The sequence below is a fragment of the Heptranchias perlo genome, chromosome 9 (assembly GCF_035084215.1).
Source record: "Heptranchias perlo isolate sHepPer1 chromosome 9, sHepPer1.hap1, whole genome shotgun sequence".
Taxonomy (NCBI): domain Eukaryota; kingdom Metazoa; phylum Chordata; class Chondrichthyes; order Hexanchiformes; family Hexanchidae; genus Heptranchias; species Heptranchias perlo.
The window spans coordinates 43353963-43376305 of NC_090333.1; the positions used below are offsets into that span (position 1 = coordinate 43353963).

General features: G+C 42.2%; 1 protein-coding gene across 1 annotated transcript in view; it reads right to left on the reverse strand.

The window, feature by feature from the left end:
- Positions 1 to 22343, reverse strand: part of fggy (FGGY carbohydrate kinase domain containing) — a 274702-nt gene that overhangs the window by 23387 nt on the left and 228972 nt on the right. Inside the window, exon 14 of the mRNA XM_067990291.1 lies at positions 20078 to 20172. Coding sequence (XP_067846392.1) covers positions 20078 to 20172 — 95 coding nt within the window. The remainder of the gene's footprint in view (positions 1 to 20077; positions 20173 to 22343) is intronic.

Here is a 22343-nt window from a genome sequence, read left to right on the forward strand (position 1 = left end):
CTTACTGAATCGTGGAGCAGGCTCGAGGGGCCGTATGGCCTACTCCTGCTCCTATTTCTTATGTTCTTATGAGTAGCTCAACAGTAGCAATGTCGTAGCAAGTGGAAGGCTAGTGGATAGGATGTTGGGAGTTTGAGAGGGTGTTGTAGAGAGAGCTGGGAGTAGTTTTTTCTAAATACAAAAGCTGATGGTAGAGGGTTAGAGGTGAAGAGGGAGATGTGCATGTTGCGGGAAACGTGATCATAGATCTGCTTGTCATAGATTTCTTTATCCACAATAGAAACATCAGAGCTGGCCAGGCCTCGCGAGATGTCAAGGTCAAGAGGCTAGCCATGGATTTGGTTGGGGGTGTTGAAGTGTAGAGTGCAGATAATACGAGTGCAGAGAAATAAGATGAGTGAGGGCAAAGAGAATTTAGGTGCAGGTTGAAATTACCAAGGATGAAGAGCCATTCAATGCAGAGGCTAAGTAAGCATAGAGGAGATTTTGCCAAAGAAGTTGGTGGGGGAGTTGGGAAGGCAGCAGATGACACGGCTTTTAAAGGAGAGGCACAAATTGTTGTTTTAAAGTGTATACAGAATATGCAAGAATATTTAGGAAGAGGAGAAGAGCCAACAGCCCCCTTCTTTTTTGACAGATTGACCCCACCTTTCCATCTTCTTATTATATATCTCGATACATTCTCTCTCCAGAAACAGATCTAGTTGCCCTGTTTCAATGAGCTGCCCTGGTAACTTATTCCACAATTCATCTTTTACACCTTTTAATAAATAGATTCCACTAGACTTCCCTTCTTACTCCTAAAATCCTCATTTTTGAACTTGTATCCCCGAGTATTTGAACCCTTCACCTTCGTGAACAATCTGTCTGCTCACCTTGAAGGCTCCGCCCTTCACATGACAAGTCCAACCTCTTTAGCCTTTCCTCAGAACTTAAATTCACGATGCTCGGAATCATCTTATTTCTTACTTTTGTAACCTCTCAAAGTTATGCTATTTCCTTCTAAAGTGGAATGAGATTAAACCCAGTATCAGCAAGAGGAGAAAAATACTTTGAAAGGACAGGCAGTCCTTACTTTTAAACAAAATTACTGGCTCACGAGTGGTGATCGGCGGGAAAGTAATTCAATGCATTACATCAGAAGGTACATAACCCCCTCACTCTTCCAGCTGATGAATTACATCCTCCCAGTGACACTCAGCAAGTTGGTTCCTTTACCTGAAACTTCCAACAGCAAAGCTGAATCCAGCAAACAGAGTAAGAAAATGTAATTATATGTTATTCAAAAAAAGTTTCACAGTTTACATCAATTATTCTGGGTAAAATTTGTGTCTCATTCTGCCAGCAATTTTAGATGAGGCAATGATGGCTGAAAATGTCCCAGACTGGTAGGGATGAATTGAAAATGAGAATATGACGTTGGCACTGAGCAATGACATAATCACAGTGGTCCGTGTTTTTTTTAAGTTAGAAAGTCAGATGATGGGCCATAACACATAGTGCAGGACACCAATGAGTTTCAAAACAGTGGGAGAAGTAATAGTCAGCTGATGCCAGGTACGGGTTTCGAAAGGTTGAAGATTGCAGGAAGAAAGGAAGACTGAAGGAGTAAGAGATTTCACAGTTTTGAGATCCTGGAAAAAAACAAGTTAGGGTAGAAGTACAATGAAAATGCAGAGAGGATAAAGGATGTGTAGGATGGTCTAAATGAATACAAAGGGGGAGAGTTCAGAGGAGCAGTTGCCATAGTATTATCAATAAAACAAAGAAAGAAAAGAAAGATTGCAAGAGAGAGAAAATGGGAAAATGGGCGCAATGATGTCCAATTTCTACCCCAGTGAGTCCAAGAGTGTAGATAATTGAAGAAGGATGATGGGTGAAACCAACAAAGATAAAAGTGGGAGGTACTGCTTAAACTGCAGAACCAGAGAAGAAGCACAGAAGCTTACATCACAGAAGGAGGTCATTTGATTCATCGTGTCTGTGCTGATTCTGTACTAGAACAATCCAAAGCTAATCCCACTGCCCAGATCTCCCTCCATAGGCCTGTACCTTCCTCTGCTTCAAATATTTATCCATTTTTCCCTTAAACAATACAATGAACTCTGCCTCTCTGTGGCTAAACATTCCATGCTACAACAACTGTCTGCGTAAAGACATTTTTCCTTACAAGATACTTATGGATGAAGGAGGCCATTTGGCCCATCTTAATTCATCCATCCAGAACAATCCCATTGCTGCATCAAGTTGTTTCTTAAATGATACCAGAGATTTTGCCTCCACCACGCTGCCCGGAAATCAATTCTAAGGGCTCAATTTTAGAGGGCAATTGAGGGTGCGTTGGGGGTGGGAGGCTCCGAAAATCGCGGAAATCCCGTTCGGCAATTAAAGCCGGCGGGATGACAGTTAAAGAGCCAAATGTACCTCATTGAGGTACTTAAGGCACTTTACCTGTAACAGAGTAAGTGATTAGAACGATTTTTAACTTACCTGGGTGGCTTGCGCACCGCTTCTGAAACCAGGAGTGAAGGGCCGGATCAGGGATAAAGAAACTAAATAAATTAAATAAAACACCATAGACGGAAGTGAAAACACAAAATTAATCAACTTTTCCATATTGCTCCGATTTCCGATGTCTCCCTATCCGATGTCCTACTCTTCACCCCCCCGATGTCCCACTCTTCACCCCCCCCCCCCCGATGTCCTCCTGATCTTCCCCTCTCTCCCCCCCCACAAATCGTCCTCTCTCCCCTCCCCCCATCTTCCAGTCCAGCGCTGGATAACGTCTCGCTCTCTTTCTTGCCCCCCCACCCCCCTCGCGTTGCAGCTCCTGACGGCAACCAGCCTGTCAATCAGGTTGGCTGCCCGGTGCAAAACCCCGGAGAGGACGTTAATCATCAGCCATCAACATGCGATTGCGTCGGAAACGGTAAGTTTTGATCATGTGGGGTTGCCACGCGCACCTTCACCCGCCCACCCCCCCCACCGCTGCCAACCCTCCACCATTGCAAAATTGACCCCTAAGTATTAATGAGTCTCTGCATGAAGAAGAACCTCCTGATATCAGTCCTAAAGTTACGTTTTACTAGTTTGAATCTGTGTCCCCTTGTCCTACGCCCACTGTTTAATTTAAAGTAGCAGTCTGGATTATCCTTTTCCATGCCATTTACTATCGTACATACCACACTTCTCAGATGCCCCCTTTCCAGGCTAAAAAGTCCAAGACTCTCCAGTCTTTCCTCATAACTCTACTGCATTCTATTGCAAGAGTAATACAGTCTATGGACACTGCGGATGTGCAATATGAAAGAATTTGATGCCTGTACATTGGTATAGATTACTGAATTACAGAAGAATGTCTATCTTCTTACTGATCCAATTTGCTTACAAATATTGCTTTGAATTTCCAATGAAGGTTTCTTTTCAGATATTATGAATATAGTTATGCTTCTAACAGTTACACCGTCAACTTCTCTTATCCCCCACCCCATTCCAAGGCCAAAGCAACAATGAATTCAAGGGTGAAAATCTTGTGGGGTAATTCATAGAAAAACTGTGCTCCATACTTAGCTTTGTAAAGTTGCAACCGCTCTGAAAGTCAGCCTCTGTTTTTATGGGCTCTAGAGTTACAAATTACACAGAAAAGGGAGAGGGGGTGCTGCACTGAACAAGGCTACTGTCAAGGCAACCATATATTAGTATGTGACACATGTTACATTAGCATCAATAAAAGAATACCAAATTATGTGCTATGGAGAAAAGGATCAATGTTTCAATTGCTGCAATCTATAAGTATTAATTATATTTAAGTCTAGGGGTGGATTGGAGCTCATTTTATATTATACCACGTTTTTGCCTAAATAGCTTTCTGTTCTGTTCATGCAGTATATTCCTGTTAAATGGAATATTGATTTCTCAGGATATTTTATACACTAATCAGCCTTCACTTAAGAGGAGTAGATATGAAGTACAAAACATAATTGATTTGGAAAAGTGCCATTTTGCATTCGCAGTAATATGACAGTTCAGGACTGTCTGAAGAGCTCAGTGTGCCATTTCCATTGGCTATACTTTAGTTCACAGATGAAGAATTAACTGGTTAGCATCATCAATAGTGGAAAAAGAGGCACAGGCTGACTGCAACTATATGCTGAAAACAAAATGATTCCTGTGGCAATTCTGGTGATCACTGCGGCTGGAGCATCAACAAGCAACACTAAGGTGGCAAAGCGTAGGCTTCCGTCTGCATTCCTCCACATTGCTGATCAGCTGGTCTCAACTGTACAGTTGCGGAGAGGCAATAGGCAGATGGAAAGTAGTTCTATTTACTGATTTGTCCAACTTTTCTGGATAGGTTGAGAACCAAAAAAGACGATTTTAACCCTTCATGTTCATCGGGAACATGGTGGGTGGGGTGGTTAAATTCGTGGAAGAGTACTTACCGCTGCATTCCTAATGCTTTTCCGCCCACCGCCATCTGAACCCTGCAGTTTTCTGAGTCGTCTGAGGCGCTTGCAAGATGCAGGCAGGGGCCCACATGAATAAATTCAAATTGGGGTCCCATGATGCAATTAGGGGCCCAATGTTATTTTAATGTGAAAGTCCCACCCAGTGCCTAACCTGCCAGCAAAAACTAGAGGGATTGGTCTGTCAGAGCCACTGAAGCAGTATTTAGAAGGGCACTTCTTGCAGGTAAGTGGATCACAGGATCTGTGTGCCGCTGTGCTGTTTGGATTGCCAGGAGACTTTCCAGCTCCCAAATCACAATTTTATGACATTTTTTGCATTATTAACCTCAGTAAGCTCTATCTGCTTATTGTGGGTGCTATTATTGTCAGTTCCATTTGGATGGAGGAACAGTTAGAAGAAGAGGAGCAGTAGCAGCAGCTCAGGAACCAGCATCAGCAGCAGAAAGGCCTGTTAGAAGACAGCAGGGGGGCTGCTCATAGGAGGCCATACCCAGCACAGAGTATGGACCGGCCAAGAGTCAGTTTCTTGGATCTACCTGAAGAGCAGTCCATCAGGAGGCTGCAATTCTCCAGGCAGGCTGTTGCAGATCTCTGCAGCCTCCTGCACCAGGAAATGCTGCCTGATGGACCAGGGTGGCCATGATTTGCCAATGACTGTCACAGTCATGAAGCACACCACAGGGCTGCTGAAGCAGAGGTTCAGGTGGACAGGTCAAGGGGCTCTCACAATACACCCCACAAAGAGGTTCCTGCATCATAGTGGTGTCCTGCATCATGTACAACCTTGCGATACAGAGGGAGCTGCATTTGGAGGAGGCAGAGCAGCAGCAGTCCTCATCAGGTGAGGAAGACCAGGGTGAAAGCGAGGAACATAGGAACATGAGTAGGCCATTTAGCCCCTCAAGCCTGTTCCGCTATTCAATGAGATCATGGCTGATCTGTGCCCTAACTCCATATACCCGCCTTAACCCCATAATCCCTTAATACCTTTGGTTAACAAAAATTTATCAATCTCAGATTAACAATTGAGCTAGCATCAACTGCCATTTGTGGAAGAGAGTTCCAAACTTCTATCACCTTTGCGTGTAGAAGTGTTTCATAACTTCACTCCTGAAAGTCCTGGTTCTAATTTTTAGGCTATGTCCCCTAGTCCTAGACTCTCCAACCAGCGGAAATAGTTTCTTTCTATCTACCCTATCAGTTCCCCTTAATATCTTGAAAGCTTTTCGATCAAATCACCCCTTAATCTTCTAAATTCCAGGGAATTCAACCCTAGTTTGTGTAATCTCTCCTAATAAATTTAACCCTTGGAGTCCAGGTATCATTCTAGGAAATATCCTTCCTAAAGTGCAGTGCCCAGAACTGAACACAGTACTCAGGGTGTGGTCTAACCAGGGCTTTGTATAGCTGTAGCATAACTTCTACCCCCTTGTATTCTGGACCTCTAAATATAAAGGCCAGCATTCCATTAGCCTTTTGCTTATTTTCTGTACCTGTCCGTGACATTTTAAAGATCTATGTACGTGGACCCCTAAGTCTCTTTGGACCTCCACTGTTTCGAGCTATTCACCATTTTAGAAAGTACTCTGATCTATCCTTTTTAGGTCCAAAGTCACAATTGCCTACATTGAAATCCATTTGCCGCAGTTTTGCCCATTCACTTAATCTGTTAATATCGCTCTGTAATATTATGCTTCGATCTAATCTGCTTACAATGCTGCCTATCTTTGTGTCATCGGCAAACTTGGATATGTGGCTCTCTATCCCGTCATCTCAGTCATTAATAAATACAGTGAATAGTTGAGGCCTCAACACAGATCCCTGTGGGACACCACTAGTCACATCCTGCCAATTTGAGTACCTGCCCATTATCCCTGCTCTCCGTCTCCTGCTGCTCAGCCAATTTCCTAAACAGGTCAATAATTTGCCCTCAATTCCATGAGCTTCAACTTTAGCTAACATTCTCTTATGAGGGACTGTATCAAAGTAGTAGAAGAAGGAGGGCCACCTCAATGCCTTGCAGCAAGAGACAGGAGGAATTAATTAATTGCTCAGCGATTCCAGTAACCTGCTCAATCACCTGCCCTGAAAACAAAGCCCCTCTGCCCCCCTTGTTATATCCTCAAAATTCCCTTAATCCTGCATTAAAGGATATGAAATCATTGAGCCAACTTCTATATCAATGACATACTGACAATGCAAACTCAGAAGCTGTTATAAAACCACAATGCAAACCAAAGTGCCAAACGTGATAAAGGTGATGAATTTAATTTCCAAAACAATAATTGCCTTCAATTGATTTCTCACCCAAATATCAACCCATGGTGCCTTTCTTATAAGATTTGCTAACTCTACTCCTCCAATGAGGTGCTCCCCTAGTGGCCTCAGCAGAGCTGGTGGAAGGCTGCTGTTGCTCATGTCGGGACTCCCGCGATGCTTGTGGCCAGTGATTTCTGGGGTCTCGAGCCTGTGGGGGCCTGGCTGTAGACTGCTGATCCACGGCTGCTGGCATCTTGGCAGATTTTGGTTGAGGGTTGGAAAAGGAGTAGACATCCTGACAGAGAGTATCACATAGTACTTTCATCGTGCCCACCACTCCCGTGGGGCTGGGGCTTATCACTTCCACTGATCTGCGGAAGAATGGACTGCAGAAGATGACTCCTCAAAAGCCCCTATTCATTTATTCCAGCCATCTCTCCAATGTGTACCTCTGTCTCTGCACGGCAATGTCTGACTCTCCAAGGCCCAGAGCCTTTTCTGTGCCCAGTGCACTTAGCCGTTTCTTGATGTCACGTGGAGTGAACCGAACTGGGTGAAGACTGGAATCTGTGATGGTGGAGACCTCAGGAGGAGGCCAAGAAGGCTCATCCACTCAGCTGAAAATGATTGCAAAGGCTTCAGTCTTGTCTTTTGCACTCACACGCTGGACTCTAACATAATTGAGGATGGGGGTGTTCATGGGGCCTCTTCCTCCTGGTAATTGTTCATTTGTCCATCACCATTCATGACTGGATGTGGCAGAGTTACAGAACTTTGGTTGTGGGATCGCTTAGCTCTGTCTATATCATGCATGGATTGGAGTGGAGGAGTCTGGGACGTTTGCTGATAAGTATGATTCTGTGAGTATAACTATGTCAGGCCATTGCTTGACAAGTCTGTGGGACAGCTCTCCCAACTTTGGCACAGTCCCCAGATGTTAGTGAGAAGGACTTTGCAAGGTTGACTGGGCTGGGTGTGCCTTTGTCGTGTCCTGATTCGATGGCCAGGTTGTAGCTGAGTGATCCGTCCGGTTTGATTCTTGCTTTTCTTCCTAGCGGCTTGATACAACTGAGTGGCTTGCTAGGGCAGTTAAGAGTCAATAATGTTGGTGTGGGACTGGAGTCACATATAGGCCAGATCGGGTAAGGACAGCAGGTTTCCTTCCCTAAAAGACATTAGTGATCTAGCTGTTTTGTTTTCAATCCGACAGCTTCATAGCCATGTTGATTGACACTAGCTTTTATTTCCAGATTTTTAAAATTGAATTCAATTTCTAAAAATGCCCTGGTGGAATTTGAACTCACGTTCTCTGGATTACTCGTCCAGTAACATGACCACTACTCCACCGCATCCGTAAAATACTTAAATGTTTAATTGTTTGGAGAAGCTCAAAAATAAGAATTTTTGAGGAATTTTCTGTTTTGGAGATGTATGGTTAAATTCTGGGAAAAAAAACTCTAAGAAATACTAGCTAATGTTTTTTGTTGATACTTAATTATTTAAGCCTTTTGAAACCACCCAGATCTGAAAGATTTTAGTCAAAAAATAATCATATATTTTGATAACTTTAATCATTTTCACCATCAATCAGCAAACTACAAAAAGTAAGCAGGTGGGTTTGGGCCAATGATTTAAAAAACAGTTTTTACAATAATGTCATGGCCCAAGTGATCATCAAAAAACAACTAAAGACTGTAATTATACTGAAAAGAGCAATCAGAGATGGAGTTTGGAATATAGCCCCAGAACCAGATCATCTCTCCCTGTTGATCCAGTGAACAGCTAAGACTTACAGACCAGGAAGCTCCCAGATTGGATCCCCAGTTGGGGTGCATTACAGGAGTTATAACTAAATTAGGGAAGGAAAATTATCCAGGGTCATTATTGCAATCCAGTAACCCCTGCTTGAAATGTATGGCCGGAATTCTATTCCGCAATCATGTCTAAAATGGGGCGGGTTTGTGACAGAGAACGATGGAAAATTCAGACGTGAGATTTACTGCACCTCACCGCCATGACTGGGATTTTTCTCCTCCCACCAGGACCGTCACTGGGCACTTCTTCCCCAACCAATGCATGCGTGTAAAAAAAGAGCTTTTGCAATATTAAGTGCATTACAGCAGGTGGCGATATTGTGTAATTAATGCAAAACTCAACTGTGTGGAATGGATCAAAACATGAATTAAAGAGGAACGTTTTGAAAGATTTGTCATGGTGCAACTAACAATTTTTAAAAAAAAATTACATTAATGAGAGACAATCATTACAGTCTGCTTTTAACTAATTAGCACTGATGTTCAAAACACAAATGTTTAAAGAGGAAGGAAAATCTATGGACAGTCCATTTTGTTGTAAGTAATCCTCAGTGAAAGATATAGAGACAGATAAAACAGTCCTGGTATGGTGCCACTTGGACCGCAGCTTCTGAGCTGCTGTGTGCACCTGTGCCTAAATGACATGACCTCATCCAATAATGCAAGGTCAGTTGATCTAAATATTTTTATGACGTTCCTGGCGTGTAGCACACAATATGCCGAGAGCACCCTATGGTTTGGGGTTGGAATGTTAGGTACCAGCAGCCAGTAAAGGGCTGCTGGTGGTCCTTACATAGCTGCATATTTTGTTTTTACAGTGATGGGCTACAAAGCTCCGACTGAAGAATTGCTTGTTAAGGTTGCAACCCTAATACATTCAGTGAAAGTACTTCAGGATGCATGGGGCGGCTTCACACCAGTGATGTCAGGGAGTGGCCTTTTAGCGAGGGAGGCCTGATCTGGCAGGTCTTCATGCAAGTCAGAACATTAACATTATAAAAACATGTCCAAAAAGATTTTTGTAAGTATATAATGTTGAACTTGTATAAGACCTTAGTTAGGCTTCAGTTGTAGTGTTGTGCACAGTTTTGGGCACCCCATTGTAGGAAGGACATAAAATTAATGGAAAAAGTGCAGCATAGATATTAAACTTCTTAGCAGGGTGAAGCAAAGTCTTTTGTTAGCAAAGGAAATTTGTTAGATACTTGAAAAGGAGAACTATTAAGAGGTGGAGAGTGAGCAGGAGAGTGGAAATAGACTTGACTATTCCAATGTTCTCCTGGCCAGCCTCCCATCTTCAACGCTCCATAAACTTCAGCTCATCCAAAACTCTGCTGCCCATATCCTAACTCACACCAAGTCCTGTTCACCCATCACCCCTGTGCTCGCTGACCCACATTGGCTCCCAGTCCGGCAACACCTCGATTTTAAAATTCTCATCCTTGTTTTCAAATCCCTCCATGGCCTCGCCCCTCCCTATCTCTGTAACCTCCTCCAGCCTACAACCCTCCGAGATCTCTGCGCTCCTCCAATTCTGGCCTCTTGTGCATCCTTGATTTTAATGACTCCACTATTGGCAGCCGTGCCTTCAGCTGCCTAGGCCCTAAGCTCTGGAATTCCCTCCCTAAACCTCTCCGCCTCTCTACCTCTCTCTCTTCCTTTAAGACGCTCCTTAAAACCTACCTCTTTGACCAAGCTTTCGGTCACCTATCCTAATATCTCCTTATGTGGCTCGGTGTCAAATTATGTTTGATAACGGTCCTGTGAAGTGCCTTGGGACATTTTACTCTGTTAAAGGTGCTATATAAATGCGAGTTGTTGTTGCTGTTGGAAAGCATTCCGTGATTCTATGGGGGTGAATTTCTGCAGGGGTTCTCCTGAGGTTATGGCAGAGGAGCAGGAGAACCCCTGCGGAAATGCACCCCCAACACGTTTTACTATAAAATGAGGAATTATTTTGTTTTTTTTAATTATAGTTTTTATAAAATATATATAAACAATTTAATTATTGAAAATTGTATACAATATATTCTTATAGGTTTCTTGGGTTAATATCACTCAGATATTCTGATATATCTAGCTTTGTAATACTTATGTAAAAACAGTAATAAAACTTGTCATAGAATCATAGAATCATAGAATCATAGAAGTTACAACATGGAAACAGGCCCTTCGGCCCAACATGTCCATGTCGCCCAGTTTATACCACTAAGCTAGTCCCAATTGCCTGCACTTGGCCCATATCCCTCGATACCCATCTTCCCCATGTAACTGTCCAAATGCTTTTTAAAAGACAAAATTGTACCCGCCTCTACTACTGCCTCTGGCAGCTCGTTCCAGACACTCACCACCCTTTGAGTGAAAAAATTGCCCCTCTGGATCCTTTTGTATCTCTCCCCTCTCACCTTAAATCTGTGCCCCCTCGTTATAGACTCCCCTACCTTTGGGAAAAGATTTTGACTATCGACCTTATCTATGCCCCTCATTATTTTATAGACTTCTATAAGATCACCCCTTAACCTCCTACTCTCCAGGGAATAAAGTCCCAGTCTGTCTAACCTCTCCCTGTAAGTCAAACCATCAAGTCCCGGTAGCATCCTAGTAAATCTTTTCTGCACTCTTTCTAGTTTAATAATATCCTTTCTATAATAGGGTGACCAGAACTGTACACAGTACTCCAAGTGTGGCCTCACCAATGCCCTGTACAACTTCAACAAGACATCCCAACTCCTGCATTCAATGTTCTGACCAATGAAACCAAGCATGCTGAATGCCTTCTTCACCACCCTATCCACCTGTGACTCCACTTTCAAGGAGCTATGAATCTGTACTCCTAGATCTCTTTGTTCGATAACTCTCCCCAACGCCCTACCATTAACGGAGTAGGTCCTGGCCCGATTCGATCTACCAAAATGCATCACCTCACATTTATCTAAATTAAACTCCATCTGCCATTCATCGGCCCACTGGCCCAATTTATCAAGATCCCGTTGCAATCCTAGATAACCTTCTTCACTGTCCACAATGCCACCAATCTTGGTGTCATCTGCAAACTTACTAACCATGCCTCCTAAATTCTCATCCAAATCATTAATATAAATAACAAATAACAGCGGACCCAGCACCGATCCCTGAGGCGCACCGCTGGACACAGGCATCCAGTTTGAAAAACAACCCTCGACAACCACCCTCTGTCTTCTGTCGTCAAGCCAATTTTGTATCCAATTGGCTACCTCACCTTGGATCCCATGAGATTTAACCTTATGTAACAACCTACCATGCGGTACCTTGTCAAATGCTTTGCTGAAGTCCATGTAGACCACGTCTACTGCACAGCCCTCATCTATCTTCTTGGTTACCCCTTCAAAAAACTCAATCAAATTCGTGAGACATGATTTTCCTCTCACAAAACCATGCTGACTGTTCCTAATTAGTCCCTGCCCCTCCAAATGCCTGTAGATCCTGTCCCTCAGAATACCCTCTAACAACTTACCCACTACAGATGTCAGGCTCACTGGTCTGTAGTTCCCAGGCTTTTCCCTGCCGCCCTTCTTAAACAAAGGCACAACATTTGCTACCCTCCAATCTTCAGGCACCTCACCTGTAGCGGTGGATGATTCAAATATCTCTGCTAGGGGACCCGCAATTTCCTCCCTAACCTCCCATAACGTCCTGGGATACATTTCATCAGGTCCCGGAGATTTATCTACCTTGATGCGCGTTAAGACTTCCAGCACCTCCCTCTCTGTAATATGTACTCTCCTCAAGACATCACTATTTATTTCCCCAAGTTCCCTAACATCTACTTAAAAAAAGTATGTTTATGGAACTGAGTATGCAGACCAGCAGGTCTCATGTTCAATCCCTCTTTACTGATCTGAAGTCTGGTCAGTGCTACAGTTGGTTTCAGTACCTTTGACTAGGAAGGGAAAAATTAGTCAGAGTTGCCACTCCTGATAGCTATCTAGAGACCCCTGCTGGAAAGCGCAGGTGTGTGGCCATTGGGTAAATAGCTGAGATGCCCTCGAAGATTGAATGACCTCCAGTCTCACTGTCTAGCTCACACTTGATAAATGACGATTGGTTAAGATACCAGAGGGCTTCCAGCTGTGGGATCTTGCTCCTGCACCAGTCAGTGCCTTCAGCAGAGGGGACAAAATAGGTCTCTGTAAGATGATATTTTCGAGGACCTGTGATATTTTTCAAATGTCACTTGAAATATATTAGGCACAGAATCCACAAAGAGTGCAAAGCGTGTAATAGATAAAGGGGATTTGAAGGAGTTGCTGTGGGTGTTTTGGAGTACAACTATCTTAATAGTTTCAACTACAGGATATTGCAAACAGCAGAGGAAAATGGGCATTTGTTATCCAGTACTTCTTATAAGGTTAAAGGTATGGGAAATTACATCCCAATTTGACATCAACACACTTGATCAGAGCATACTGTACAAGCTGAGTTTGCAAAATTTTCACTAACCTAAAATTCGGTCAATGCACAGAATCAGCACTATGGTTATTGTGGAATTTTATATAAATTGGGGGCAAATCCAAGGCGTTCCCTATGTCAAATGCCATTTTCAGGTCTAACTCAAACACATTTGCTCTACATAAAGCTTCCAAAAGGATATTAAAATACTTCATCATTACTGTATCAACTAATTGTAAAAGTAGTAGGTAATTTAAACTGGATTTCTGCCTCCAAAAAAATTAAATAGGACCACAAAAGATGGCAGTTACATTCCCCATATCACTGTGGAGAAAATCAGTGGTATCACCGTGAAGATTAATTGCATCCTGTCAATGATATGACTGCCAATTCCATCCCTTATCTTACAACCAAAGCAGTCACTTGTTGCAGCCTTTCTCTGGAGAAGCAGGAAAAGCAAAAGATTTTAAAACAGTAGTATGATAAGACAGTCGAGGTCTCTAAGGTCTTTCTCTGCACTATATTGTATTCTTTATTAGGTTCACCCTCGGGCACAAACAAAACTCAAATGGTTGGGCACAGAAATGGAAATAAGCATTCTCGATCAGCTGCCCATTTCCCTTTTTCTACACTTACTGGCCTGGATTTTCCATCTGTCCTGTCGATTTTTCAGTGGATCTGGGTGAGCAGGGATGGAAAATTGCTTTGGAACGCACTCCGCTGCATCCCCCCCATCTCCTTGACCGAGGGCACAGTGGCGTACGATACGCCTGCTCAGTGATGGGTGGACGTAGTATAACAAGGTGCAAATTAGAGAAATTCATCCGCTGACGTATTTTGCATGATTTACATTTATACAATGCTGGATGCCTGTTAGTCCCAGACAAGTAGCACTGTAATGCCAGTGGAGGGAATGTCAGGGTCTGTGCAGTCTCTCACAGGGTGATGGATTACACAAAATCTGAATATTTGTAGAAGTATTTGGGTTCTTTTGCAGGTAGCCACAAACATACACAGGAAAAGAAATAGATTTACCAGCAAAGTGCTTAGAGTGGAAAACAGGAGATGGTTAAATAGCAGAAGTGATATAAGCATAAGACCATTGATGGCAAAATCAAAGAAGTAAAAGGCATATACAAGACACAGGGAGTGTGTGAATAGCTAAAGGGGTGGGGATAGGCTGGTGGAAAGGGAAGCGTAACAAACTGGCACTGCGGAATGGGCTCCAGTGGCCCAGGAGCTTTGTAGAAGAAAAAAGCAGGTTGACACCAAGGGTGCAGGACACTCACCAGCACAGTTCCGACGGAGGGTCACTACACAGGTCAATCTATTTCTTTCCCTGTGTAAGTATTTGTGCTTTTTTCTCTTACGCTTCCCCTTGTTCTGTTCCTTTTCAATGCTGTTCATCTATTTTATTTTCCCATTAACTGAAACATTAATGAGTCTGTTCTCTCCACATGCTGCCTGGCCTGCTGAATGTTTATAACATTTTCTGTTTTTGTTTCTGGGAGTGCTTAATGCTGAAACTGGGTGCCTGAAATGGGAAGAGTTGCATTCCCTAGTACTAAGATCCCTCACCTTCAAAGAATCATAGAATCTTACAGCACAGAAGGAGGCCATTCAGCCCACTGTGCCTGTACCGGCTCTTTGAAAGAGCTATTCAATTAATTGCACTATACAAGCCATACAATTCCTTCTCTGATTGAAATCCAGTGAATCAATCCAAAAACTTGCCAGAAATCACTGTAAGGTACTTATTTGAATGTGCAAGGCAATGCTATTGATTAGATAGCAGATTCAGAGAAAAACTATGGCAATCTTGGACCAATTCTTCAAAGTTCATTCACCGCAACCCACCCCCCACCCATCGCCACCCCCCGCCCGACATGAAGAGAAGACAAACCAGAACAATAGGGGAGATAAGCCATCAACAATGACCCAGTCATAGACAGACAAAGACAGTGAGCCCAGCCAACAGGAACACTAGTAGGGAAAACCCTATGTTCCTCTAACTGAACCTCAGGGACTGAAAACAAAGCAATACAACATTTCAATCTGCTTTGCTGTCATGCCAAGAAGCCTAGCATATCAATGTACTCCCACCACAAGAACCATGCAATCATACTGCAGAATGGCTTCTGAAAATATGAACTCTCAAAAATACAATTTTTAAAGAAAGAGCATACAGAATTTTTCTTTGAGAGACTGAAATGAGGAATGCATGCAAAATAGAATTCTATCCCGGGCTTTAGTCATTGAAAGCTGCAAGGCCTTAAATTGACCATGTATTGTATTGAAAAAAGAACAATATTCTGCTATATATTGGTCTAAAGTAAGGGGACATTTTCACACTATACAAAGATGCTGCATTATATATATGATGTGGAGATGCCGGTGATGGACTGGGGTTGACAATTGTAAACAATTTTACAACACCAAGTTATAGTCCAGCAATTTTATTTTAAATTCACAAGCTTTCGGAGGCTTCCCCCTTCGTCAGGTGGAAGGGGGAAGCCTCCGAAAGCTTGTGAATTTAAAATAAAATTGCTGGACTATAACTTGGCATTATATATAGGCAGCTACCGAAAATTCTAGTGAACTAACGATAAGATTGTCAAAATTACAGAAAGGCAGGAGGGTCTGTTTTTCCATCAAATACTGCCAGGCAATTGCTCATCTGCTATAAATTTATAAGAATTAATTTAATAACAGCAAATATAATAAAGGTATATTTGGCACTCTGAAGGGGCACAACAGAATCCAGGCTTCTCTTATGAAAGGGGGATAGTTTAAAAGAAGCAATACGATTTGGTGGCCAGAGGAATTAACTAAAGTTACAAATCAGTCAGGATTACATAACAAGAAATAAATAATAAGGTAATAGGTTACAGATAACACTACAGAATACCTTAACGAGGCATAGTCAGTCTCAATCAGGGCAGCGGAAAAGTTCCTACAATTAGCTTCAGATTAAGGAGAGGAAAAGAGGCTAGGGTTCTAACTCCTAATCGCTATCCACTGATCCATGACCTTTGATTCTTTCCTCATAAATTAACTATTTTTTCTCTGTATTATTAGACTATTGGTCCTTAATATACATTGGTCCAGTGGTACAACTGAGATCAAGAGCTCATGAACTGTAACATATAGTTCAATCTATTGCTCCATGGGATTCAATGAAACATAACCTCAGCAAAAATTAACAATACACTTAAATAAAACAAGCATTGCAACAAAGATATATTCACTCCTCAGAATTTCTGGAATTTCTACTATTATGAAATTCTTCAGGCTGTTTTGGCTTGCTTCATACTGAAAAGGTTAGAAAAATAGAAAATAAAATTATCATGTGCTAGATTGCACTGAAGACAGTACAAGGTCAACGGCTGTTTGTTTTTTGTTAAGTCTGTAATTTCTTTTTCTCAAGCTAGGTTTAACTCTGTTATGATGAAGCCTTTCACAGTCTTGAGTATGCAGCGGTGCTCCAGTCAAATAACAGGGTTACACTTATTAAATGGTGTTTAGTTCATACCAGGTGCCATTCAACACTAATCATAGATATTTTTTGTTGCTGATGTAATTTAAAAATGAAACACTACATGTGTCAGGGTTGAAAATTTCCAAAGGTGTGTGACCTCGAGGTGTATTCTGCAGTGTACGGGGCCCTTGCTCAGATCAGCACGCTCAATACAGACCAGCAGTGTGGGATAGTTTCAACACAGGGAGTTACAATGTATTTTCTTCTTTCCAGAAACATTTTTTTCTATGGAAAGTGTGGAATTATACCAATTTGATATCATATTCTTAGATGTCAGAGTAACCCTATTTCAACAATATCAAAGGACCATCTAAAAGAATAATTACTTAAGACCCCAAGCAATACAGTTGGCTTCAGCAGTCCTGGCTATGGATGGGAAAAGTCAGCCAGAATTCTCATTTCTGATCCCCTCATGGGCCCCCGCATGGAAACTGCCTGTCTGCAGTTGTCAGATAAAAACAAGACTGGGGCACTCCTCGATGTAATACCCCACCAAAAATCATTGTCCAGGCTCTCACCTAAACACTGGCCACTTGGATCAAGTTGTGGAGACTACCGTGCCTTCAGGAGAAAAGGGGAGAAAAGTGGAAAAAAAATACTAATCCTAGCTTGCTTGTTCTAACCATTGTAGTATTTCTGTATATTCAGAAAAGATAGCATTAAATATGCATATTTTGAATTATACAACATCTGAAAAAATGATAAATTACTTTCAATTTCTAAGACTGTATTATGAAGCAGAATTAATGGAAATCTAAATAATGACATAATATTTCTCCAAACATTTAAAACAATTAGATGTATATAAATGTTACCAAGACCTTCAAAGAGCTAATACATTGTTTTTAAAAAAAGCAATGAGCAAAGGCACAGACCAATTCACACTGCACTCTTCGTTTATGTCAGATATCATGTTATCGTCCACGGCAAGCACGACACAAAGTGTGGCATCTGCAGACGGTGCCAAGTCTGGCAGGCCACAGACGCTACATTTATGATAATGATCTCTGGGATTTTATATCAATGTACTTCAGCACTATGGACATGTGTAAATGTTAAATGACACAAGCACCCACCAGAAGAGAAGGGCAACAGATGTCAGTTGGTGTCAGGTATCAGTAAACAGCAAAAGCACAAGGGGCTTCTGTTCTTTCTGCCTTTTGGAAAACATCACGCTATGATGTTTCTTTCAGCTTCTTTTAAAGAGGTAATCCTTCTTGTAGCAGGACATAACTGTCAAAAATACTATGTCAATATAACACCTTCTTCTTGTAACATTTTCAAAAGTTTTCCATTTTAAAAATGTTATTTTACCTTCCTATACAGTGTAAACCATTACTTAATTGTGACATGGTATGTCAGGCACTTGTGTTAAATATTTTGCTGTGTCATTGCCTGCTGGGTAATGTACTAGAATAACCCAGGGCTGGCTAGAACTTCAGGGAAAAATGTAATGGCCCAGAAATTGCTTAAAAATTAACGGAGAGCTCAACAGCGTTCACCGTCATTAGCGGTGAAATCGAGGAGCAAGTTCTGGTGTTCGCACATGCACAGTGAAACGCAGAAATCCGGAACTTGCTCCTCCTGGTTCGCCTACAACATGATAGCTTCGAATTATAGGTATATCGCCGGCAGGAATCAATGGGAACATTGGACCAGCGCCAACTGGCTCATCTGCCCAGCTAGAAAGTAACTGATATTGCCACAAAACAAATACGCTTAAAAATACCAGGGCCCAGAAATTGCTCGGAGCAGCGAACCAACAGTGCTCGCCACTCCATAGATTTATACTAACTTACCGCGGTCTCTTCTCTAATAGGAAGCGGAGAAGAGCCCGGCGTTAGCTCCAGTGAAGCTAGGACCCATAAGAGAAGCGAGAGGATTATGCTCTCCCCTCAACCAATCAGATTGCAGCATTTCTGACATGCTGCGAACATTTTCTGCAAGCTGGAACTTAAAATCCAGAAAGTGAAAGGTACAACATTAAAATAATTGTAAAAACAGTTATCGACAGCGAAAAAAGAGAGGGGAAGAAATAATTGAATTAAATAAAAAAGACAAAGGAAAAGTAAAAAGCTTTTTAAAAAATTTTTAACTTTAAAAAAATGTTTTAATGACCAAAAACTATTAAAATAAGGAGTAATGAAACGCCACATTTTTTAAAAAGTTAATTTTTAGTTGTTTGGCAGTCATTAAGACTTACCGCGCTATTAAAACTTAGTTTAGACATGGTCCCAGAAATTGCTTAGAAAAGAACATTGTTAGTGGCAAAATCGAGGAGCAAGTTCCGGCATTCACACATGTGCAGTGAAACTCAGAAATCCAGAACGTGCTCCTCCTGGTTTGCAGGCAATATGACAGCTTCTTGTGTCAGATCGATCCTGTCACTTCTCCCATGGGTCTTAGCTTCGCTGGAGCTAACGCTGGGCTCTTCTCCACTATTAGAGGAAGTGCATCCAGTAAAGACCAGTAAGTCAGTGGGCTAGTATAAATCTATGGAGCGGCGAGCACTGTTGGTTCACTGCTCCGAGCAATTTCTGGGCCATTGGCTCCAACTTGCACCACACTCCTAATAATACTGTGGAGATTGGAATTGTAAAAAAAATCACACTGGCCTCCCATTTTATGGTACAGTTCACTGGAATATACTGCTCCACTGGGCTGGCCATTTCTCACAACATTAATTAATGAGAATAAAGGGGAAACAATGATGAGGATAATAGATATGTTATGTTGGCGTTCATTACAAAAGGAGTTGAGTACAGGAACAGGGATGTCTTACTGCAGTTGTACAGGGTCTTGTTGAGACCACATCTGGAGTATTGTGTGCAGTTTTGGTCTCCTTATCTGAGGAAGGATGTCCTTGCTATGGAGGGAGTGAAATGAAGGTTTACCAGACTGATTCCTGGGATGGCAGGACTGACGTATGAGGAGAGATTGGGTCAACTAGGCCTACATTCACTAGAGTTTAGAAGAATGAGAGATGATCTCATCGAAACATATAAAATTCTAACAGGACTAGACAGACTAGATGCAGGGAGGATGTTCCCGATGGCTGGGGAGTCCAGAACCAGGGGTCACAGTCTCAGGATACGGGGCATGCCATTTAGAACCGAGATGAGGAGAAATTCCTTTACTCAGAGAGTGGTGAACCTGTGGAATTCTCTACCACAGAAGGCAGTGGAGGCCAAGTCATTAGATGTATTCAAGAAGGAGATAGATATATTTCTTAATGCTAAAGGGATCAAGGGATATGGGGAAAAAGCGGGAACAGGGTACTGAGTTAGACGATCAGCCATAATCATTTTGAATGGCGGAGCAGGCCCGAAGGGCTGATTGGCCTACTCTTGCTCCTATTTTCTATGTTTCTATATAGATAAAATACAGGAGTTCTCATAGTTTGCTTTTTAAAATTTCCTCTGTTCATCTGGCAATGAAAACTGAGGTATTAAAAGCTAACAATTTGTGAGGTATAATTTTAAATAGTTTTGAACATGATGCAGATAAACCAAACAAAAGGGATATTTTCAATACCAAATGAGTTGTAAAATTTTCCAGTTAAACCATACCTGTATAGACTTAAAGTCACCTGAGGCGTAGGCTCCCAGAATAGCAGCACCCACCAAAACTGACTCCACCTCCTTGGCAAGGACAATTGGCATGCCTAAACAAGATATATCAACATTTGTATTATATATTATACAGCACCAGAGTATATTTGAAGAAACACTGTCGTGTATTAATCTTTGCCACCATCTTTATTTGAATTATTATACTAATATATTTATACGTGAACTGCTTTTAAGTGCTGCCTCATAAGGTGTCAATTCTGGCATTGCTGTTTGTAAACAATGAATACTAGTGACTGGGTTGCAGATGAGAAATCTTTAATTATGGACTATAAATAGGAGCAAAACCAAAGAAAACACAGAGTAAACATAACTGATCAAACAAATCAAGTAAGAATACATAATTACATACGATCTCTGAACCAAGTTGATAATCCAAGCAAATCTCAATTGAGTTTATTTGAATTAATTGATAAATATTTGACTTTTGGCCCAAGCTGGAGCTTTCAGAGGTACTTGATCCTTAAAGAAAACCATTTGTCCACATTCATGTCAACACAGTTTGTAGTTTTTGTCTGTTCTGTACATGCATTGCAACATTTGTATTTATTACTCACCAACTACTTCATGTGGATTCTTGTTTTAGCCTCTGCAATATAAGCATTTTGGTGTCTAACCCATTTCAACATCAGCAAAAACAAAACAACTTGCATTTACATAGTGGCTTTAATGTAAACAACAAATGAATAATAGTTGGGGGAAATGGACACCAAGCTATGGAGGTAAAGAATAGGATGGGTGACTGAAAACTTAGCTGAAAAGATGGATTCCGAGAATATTTTGAAAGATGGAGAAAGAAGTAGGAGTGGTGCAGAGAGTCGGGCCAAGGAAACTGAAGGCTCTGCTACCAATGGTGGGACAAAGGGAAGGAATACGCAAGAGGCAGAGTTGGAGGACTGCAGCGTGCAGGAGGGGTTATAAGGCATGGCAAAGTTGCAGAGAAAGGGTGGGGGGTGAGCCATGGAGGGACCTGAGGATGAAGATGAGGATTTTAAATTTGATACATTGGTGTCAGAGAGGATCAGGGTGATGGACGAGCAGGACAGGATCCAGACAGCTGAGTTCAGGAGAAGTTAGAGTTTATGGAGGGTCGGATGCCAGCAAGGAGGACATTGGAGTCGTAATGTCTAGAAGTGACAAAAGAATGGATAAGGATTTCAGAAGTAGAGGGACTGAGATAGGGGCAGAGATGGGCAAAATTGCAGAGGTAAAAATAAGCAATCCAATGGTAATGTGCATGTGCTATTTTACTAATAATCCTAGTTCATGCCACTTTGGTGCCACAGGTTCCAAAGAATCCAGACTATAGTGTAATTAGTATGTGCAAATTGACATGAAATTGTGTATGGTTCTTGTTCCTGTGAGGCACAGACATGAGCTCATCTGGCACACAACTGATTTACCCATCCGTCACAGATCTGACTGGATCATGTCAAGAACGATCAAGCCTCGCCCTCCACTGCCCAAAACTCCTCACTACTTCAGATAATCCTGGAGAGCAAAGATAATCCCCAGCGTCTTTTCTCCACTATCAACCATTTCCTTAAGCCCCTCCACCCTCACCTCCAACAACAAGTGTGAGGAGCTCATGGACCTCTTTGTCACTAAGGTTGAGACCATTCTTTCAGTTGCTTCTGTTGCATACGCCCCCCACCCCACCCCGTCCAACATCTTGCTCACCGAGTCAAATGTCCTCCACTTGCCCTTCCCTGAACCTGCATCATTTTCTTGTTCCTCATCTACCTCCCTCAAGCCCTCCCTGAACTCATTTTGTCCATGAGACCCACCTCCTACTCCTTTGACCCCATTCCCACTAAACTGCTAACCACCCAACTTCCCTTCCTGGCCCCCATACCAGCTAATATTGAAATTGGTTCCTTTCCTAAAGCATTGTCCCTCTCCCTTACGAAACCACTGTCATCATCTCCCTCCTCAAAAAAAACTCCCTCGGTGCCTCTATTGTTGCAAACTATTGCCCAATCTCCAACCTCTTTTTCCTCTCCAAAGTCCTTGGTGTTGTCGCTTTCCAAATCCATGCCCACCTTTCCTGAAACTCCATGTTTGATTCTCTCCAGGTTTCTGCATTGGAACAGTCTTAATCAAAGACCCAAGTGACATACTCTGTGACTGTGACCATGGTGCACTATCCTTCCTCGTTCTTCTCAACCTTTCTGCAGTCTTTGACCTGGTTGACCACGTCATCCTC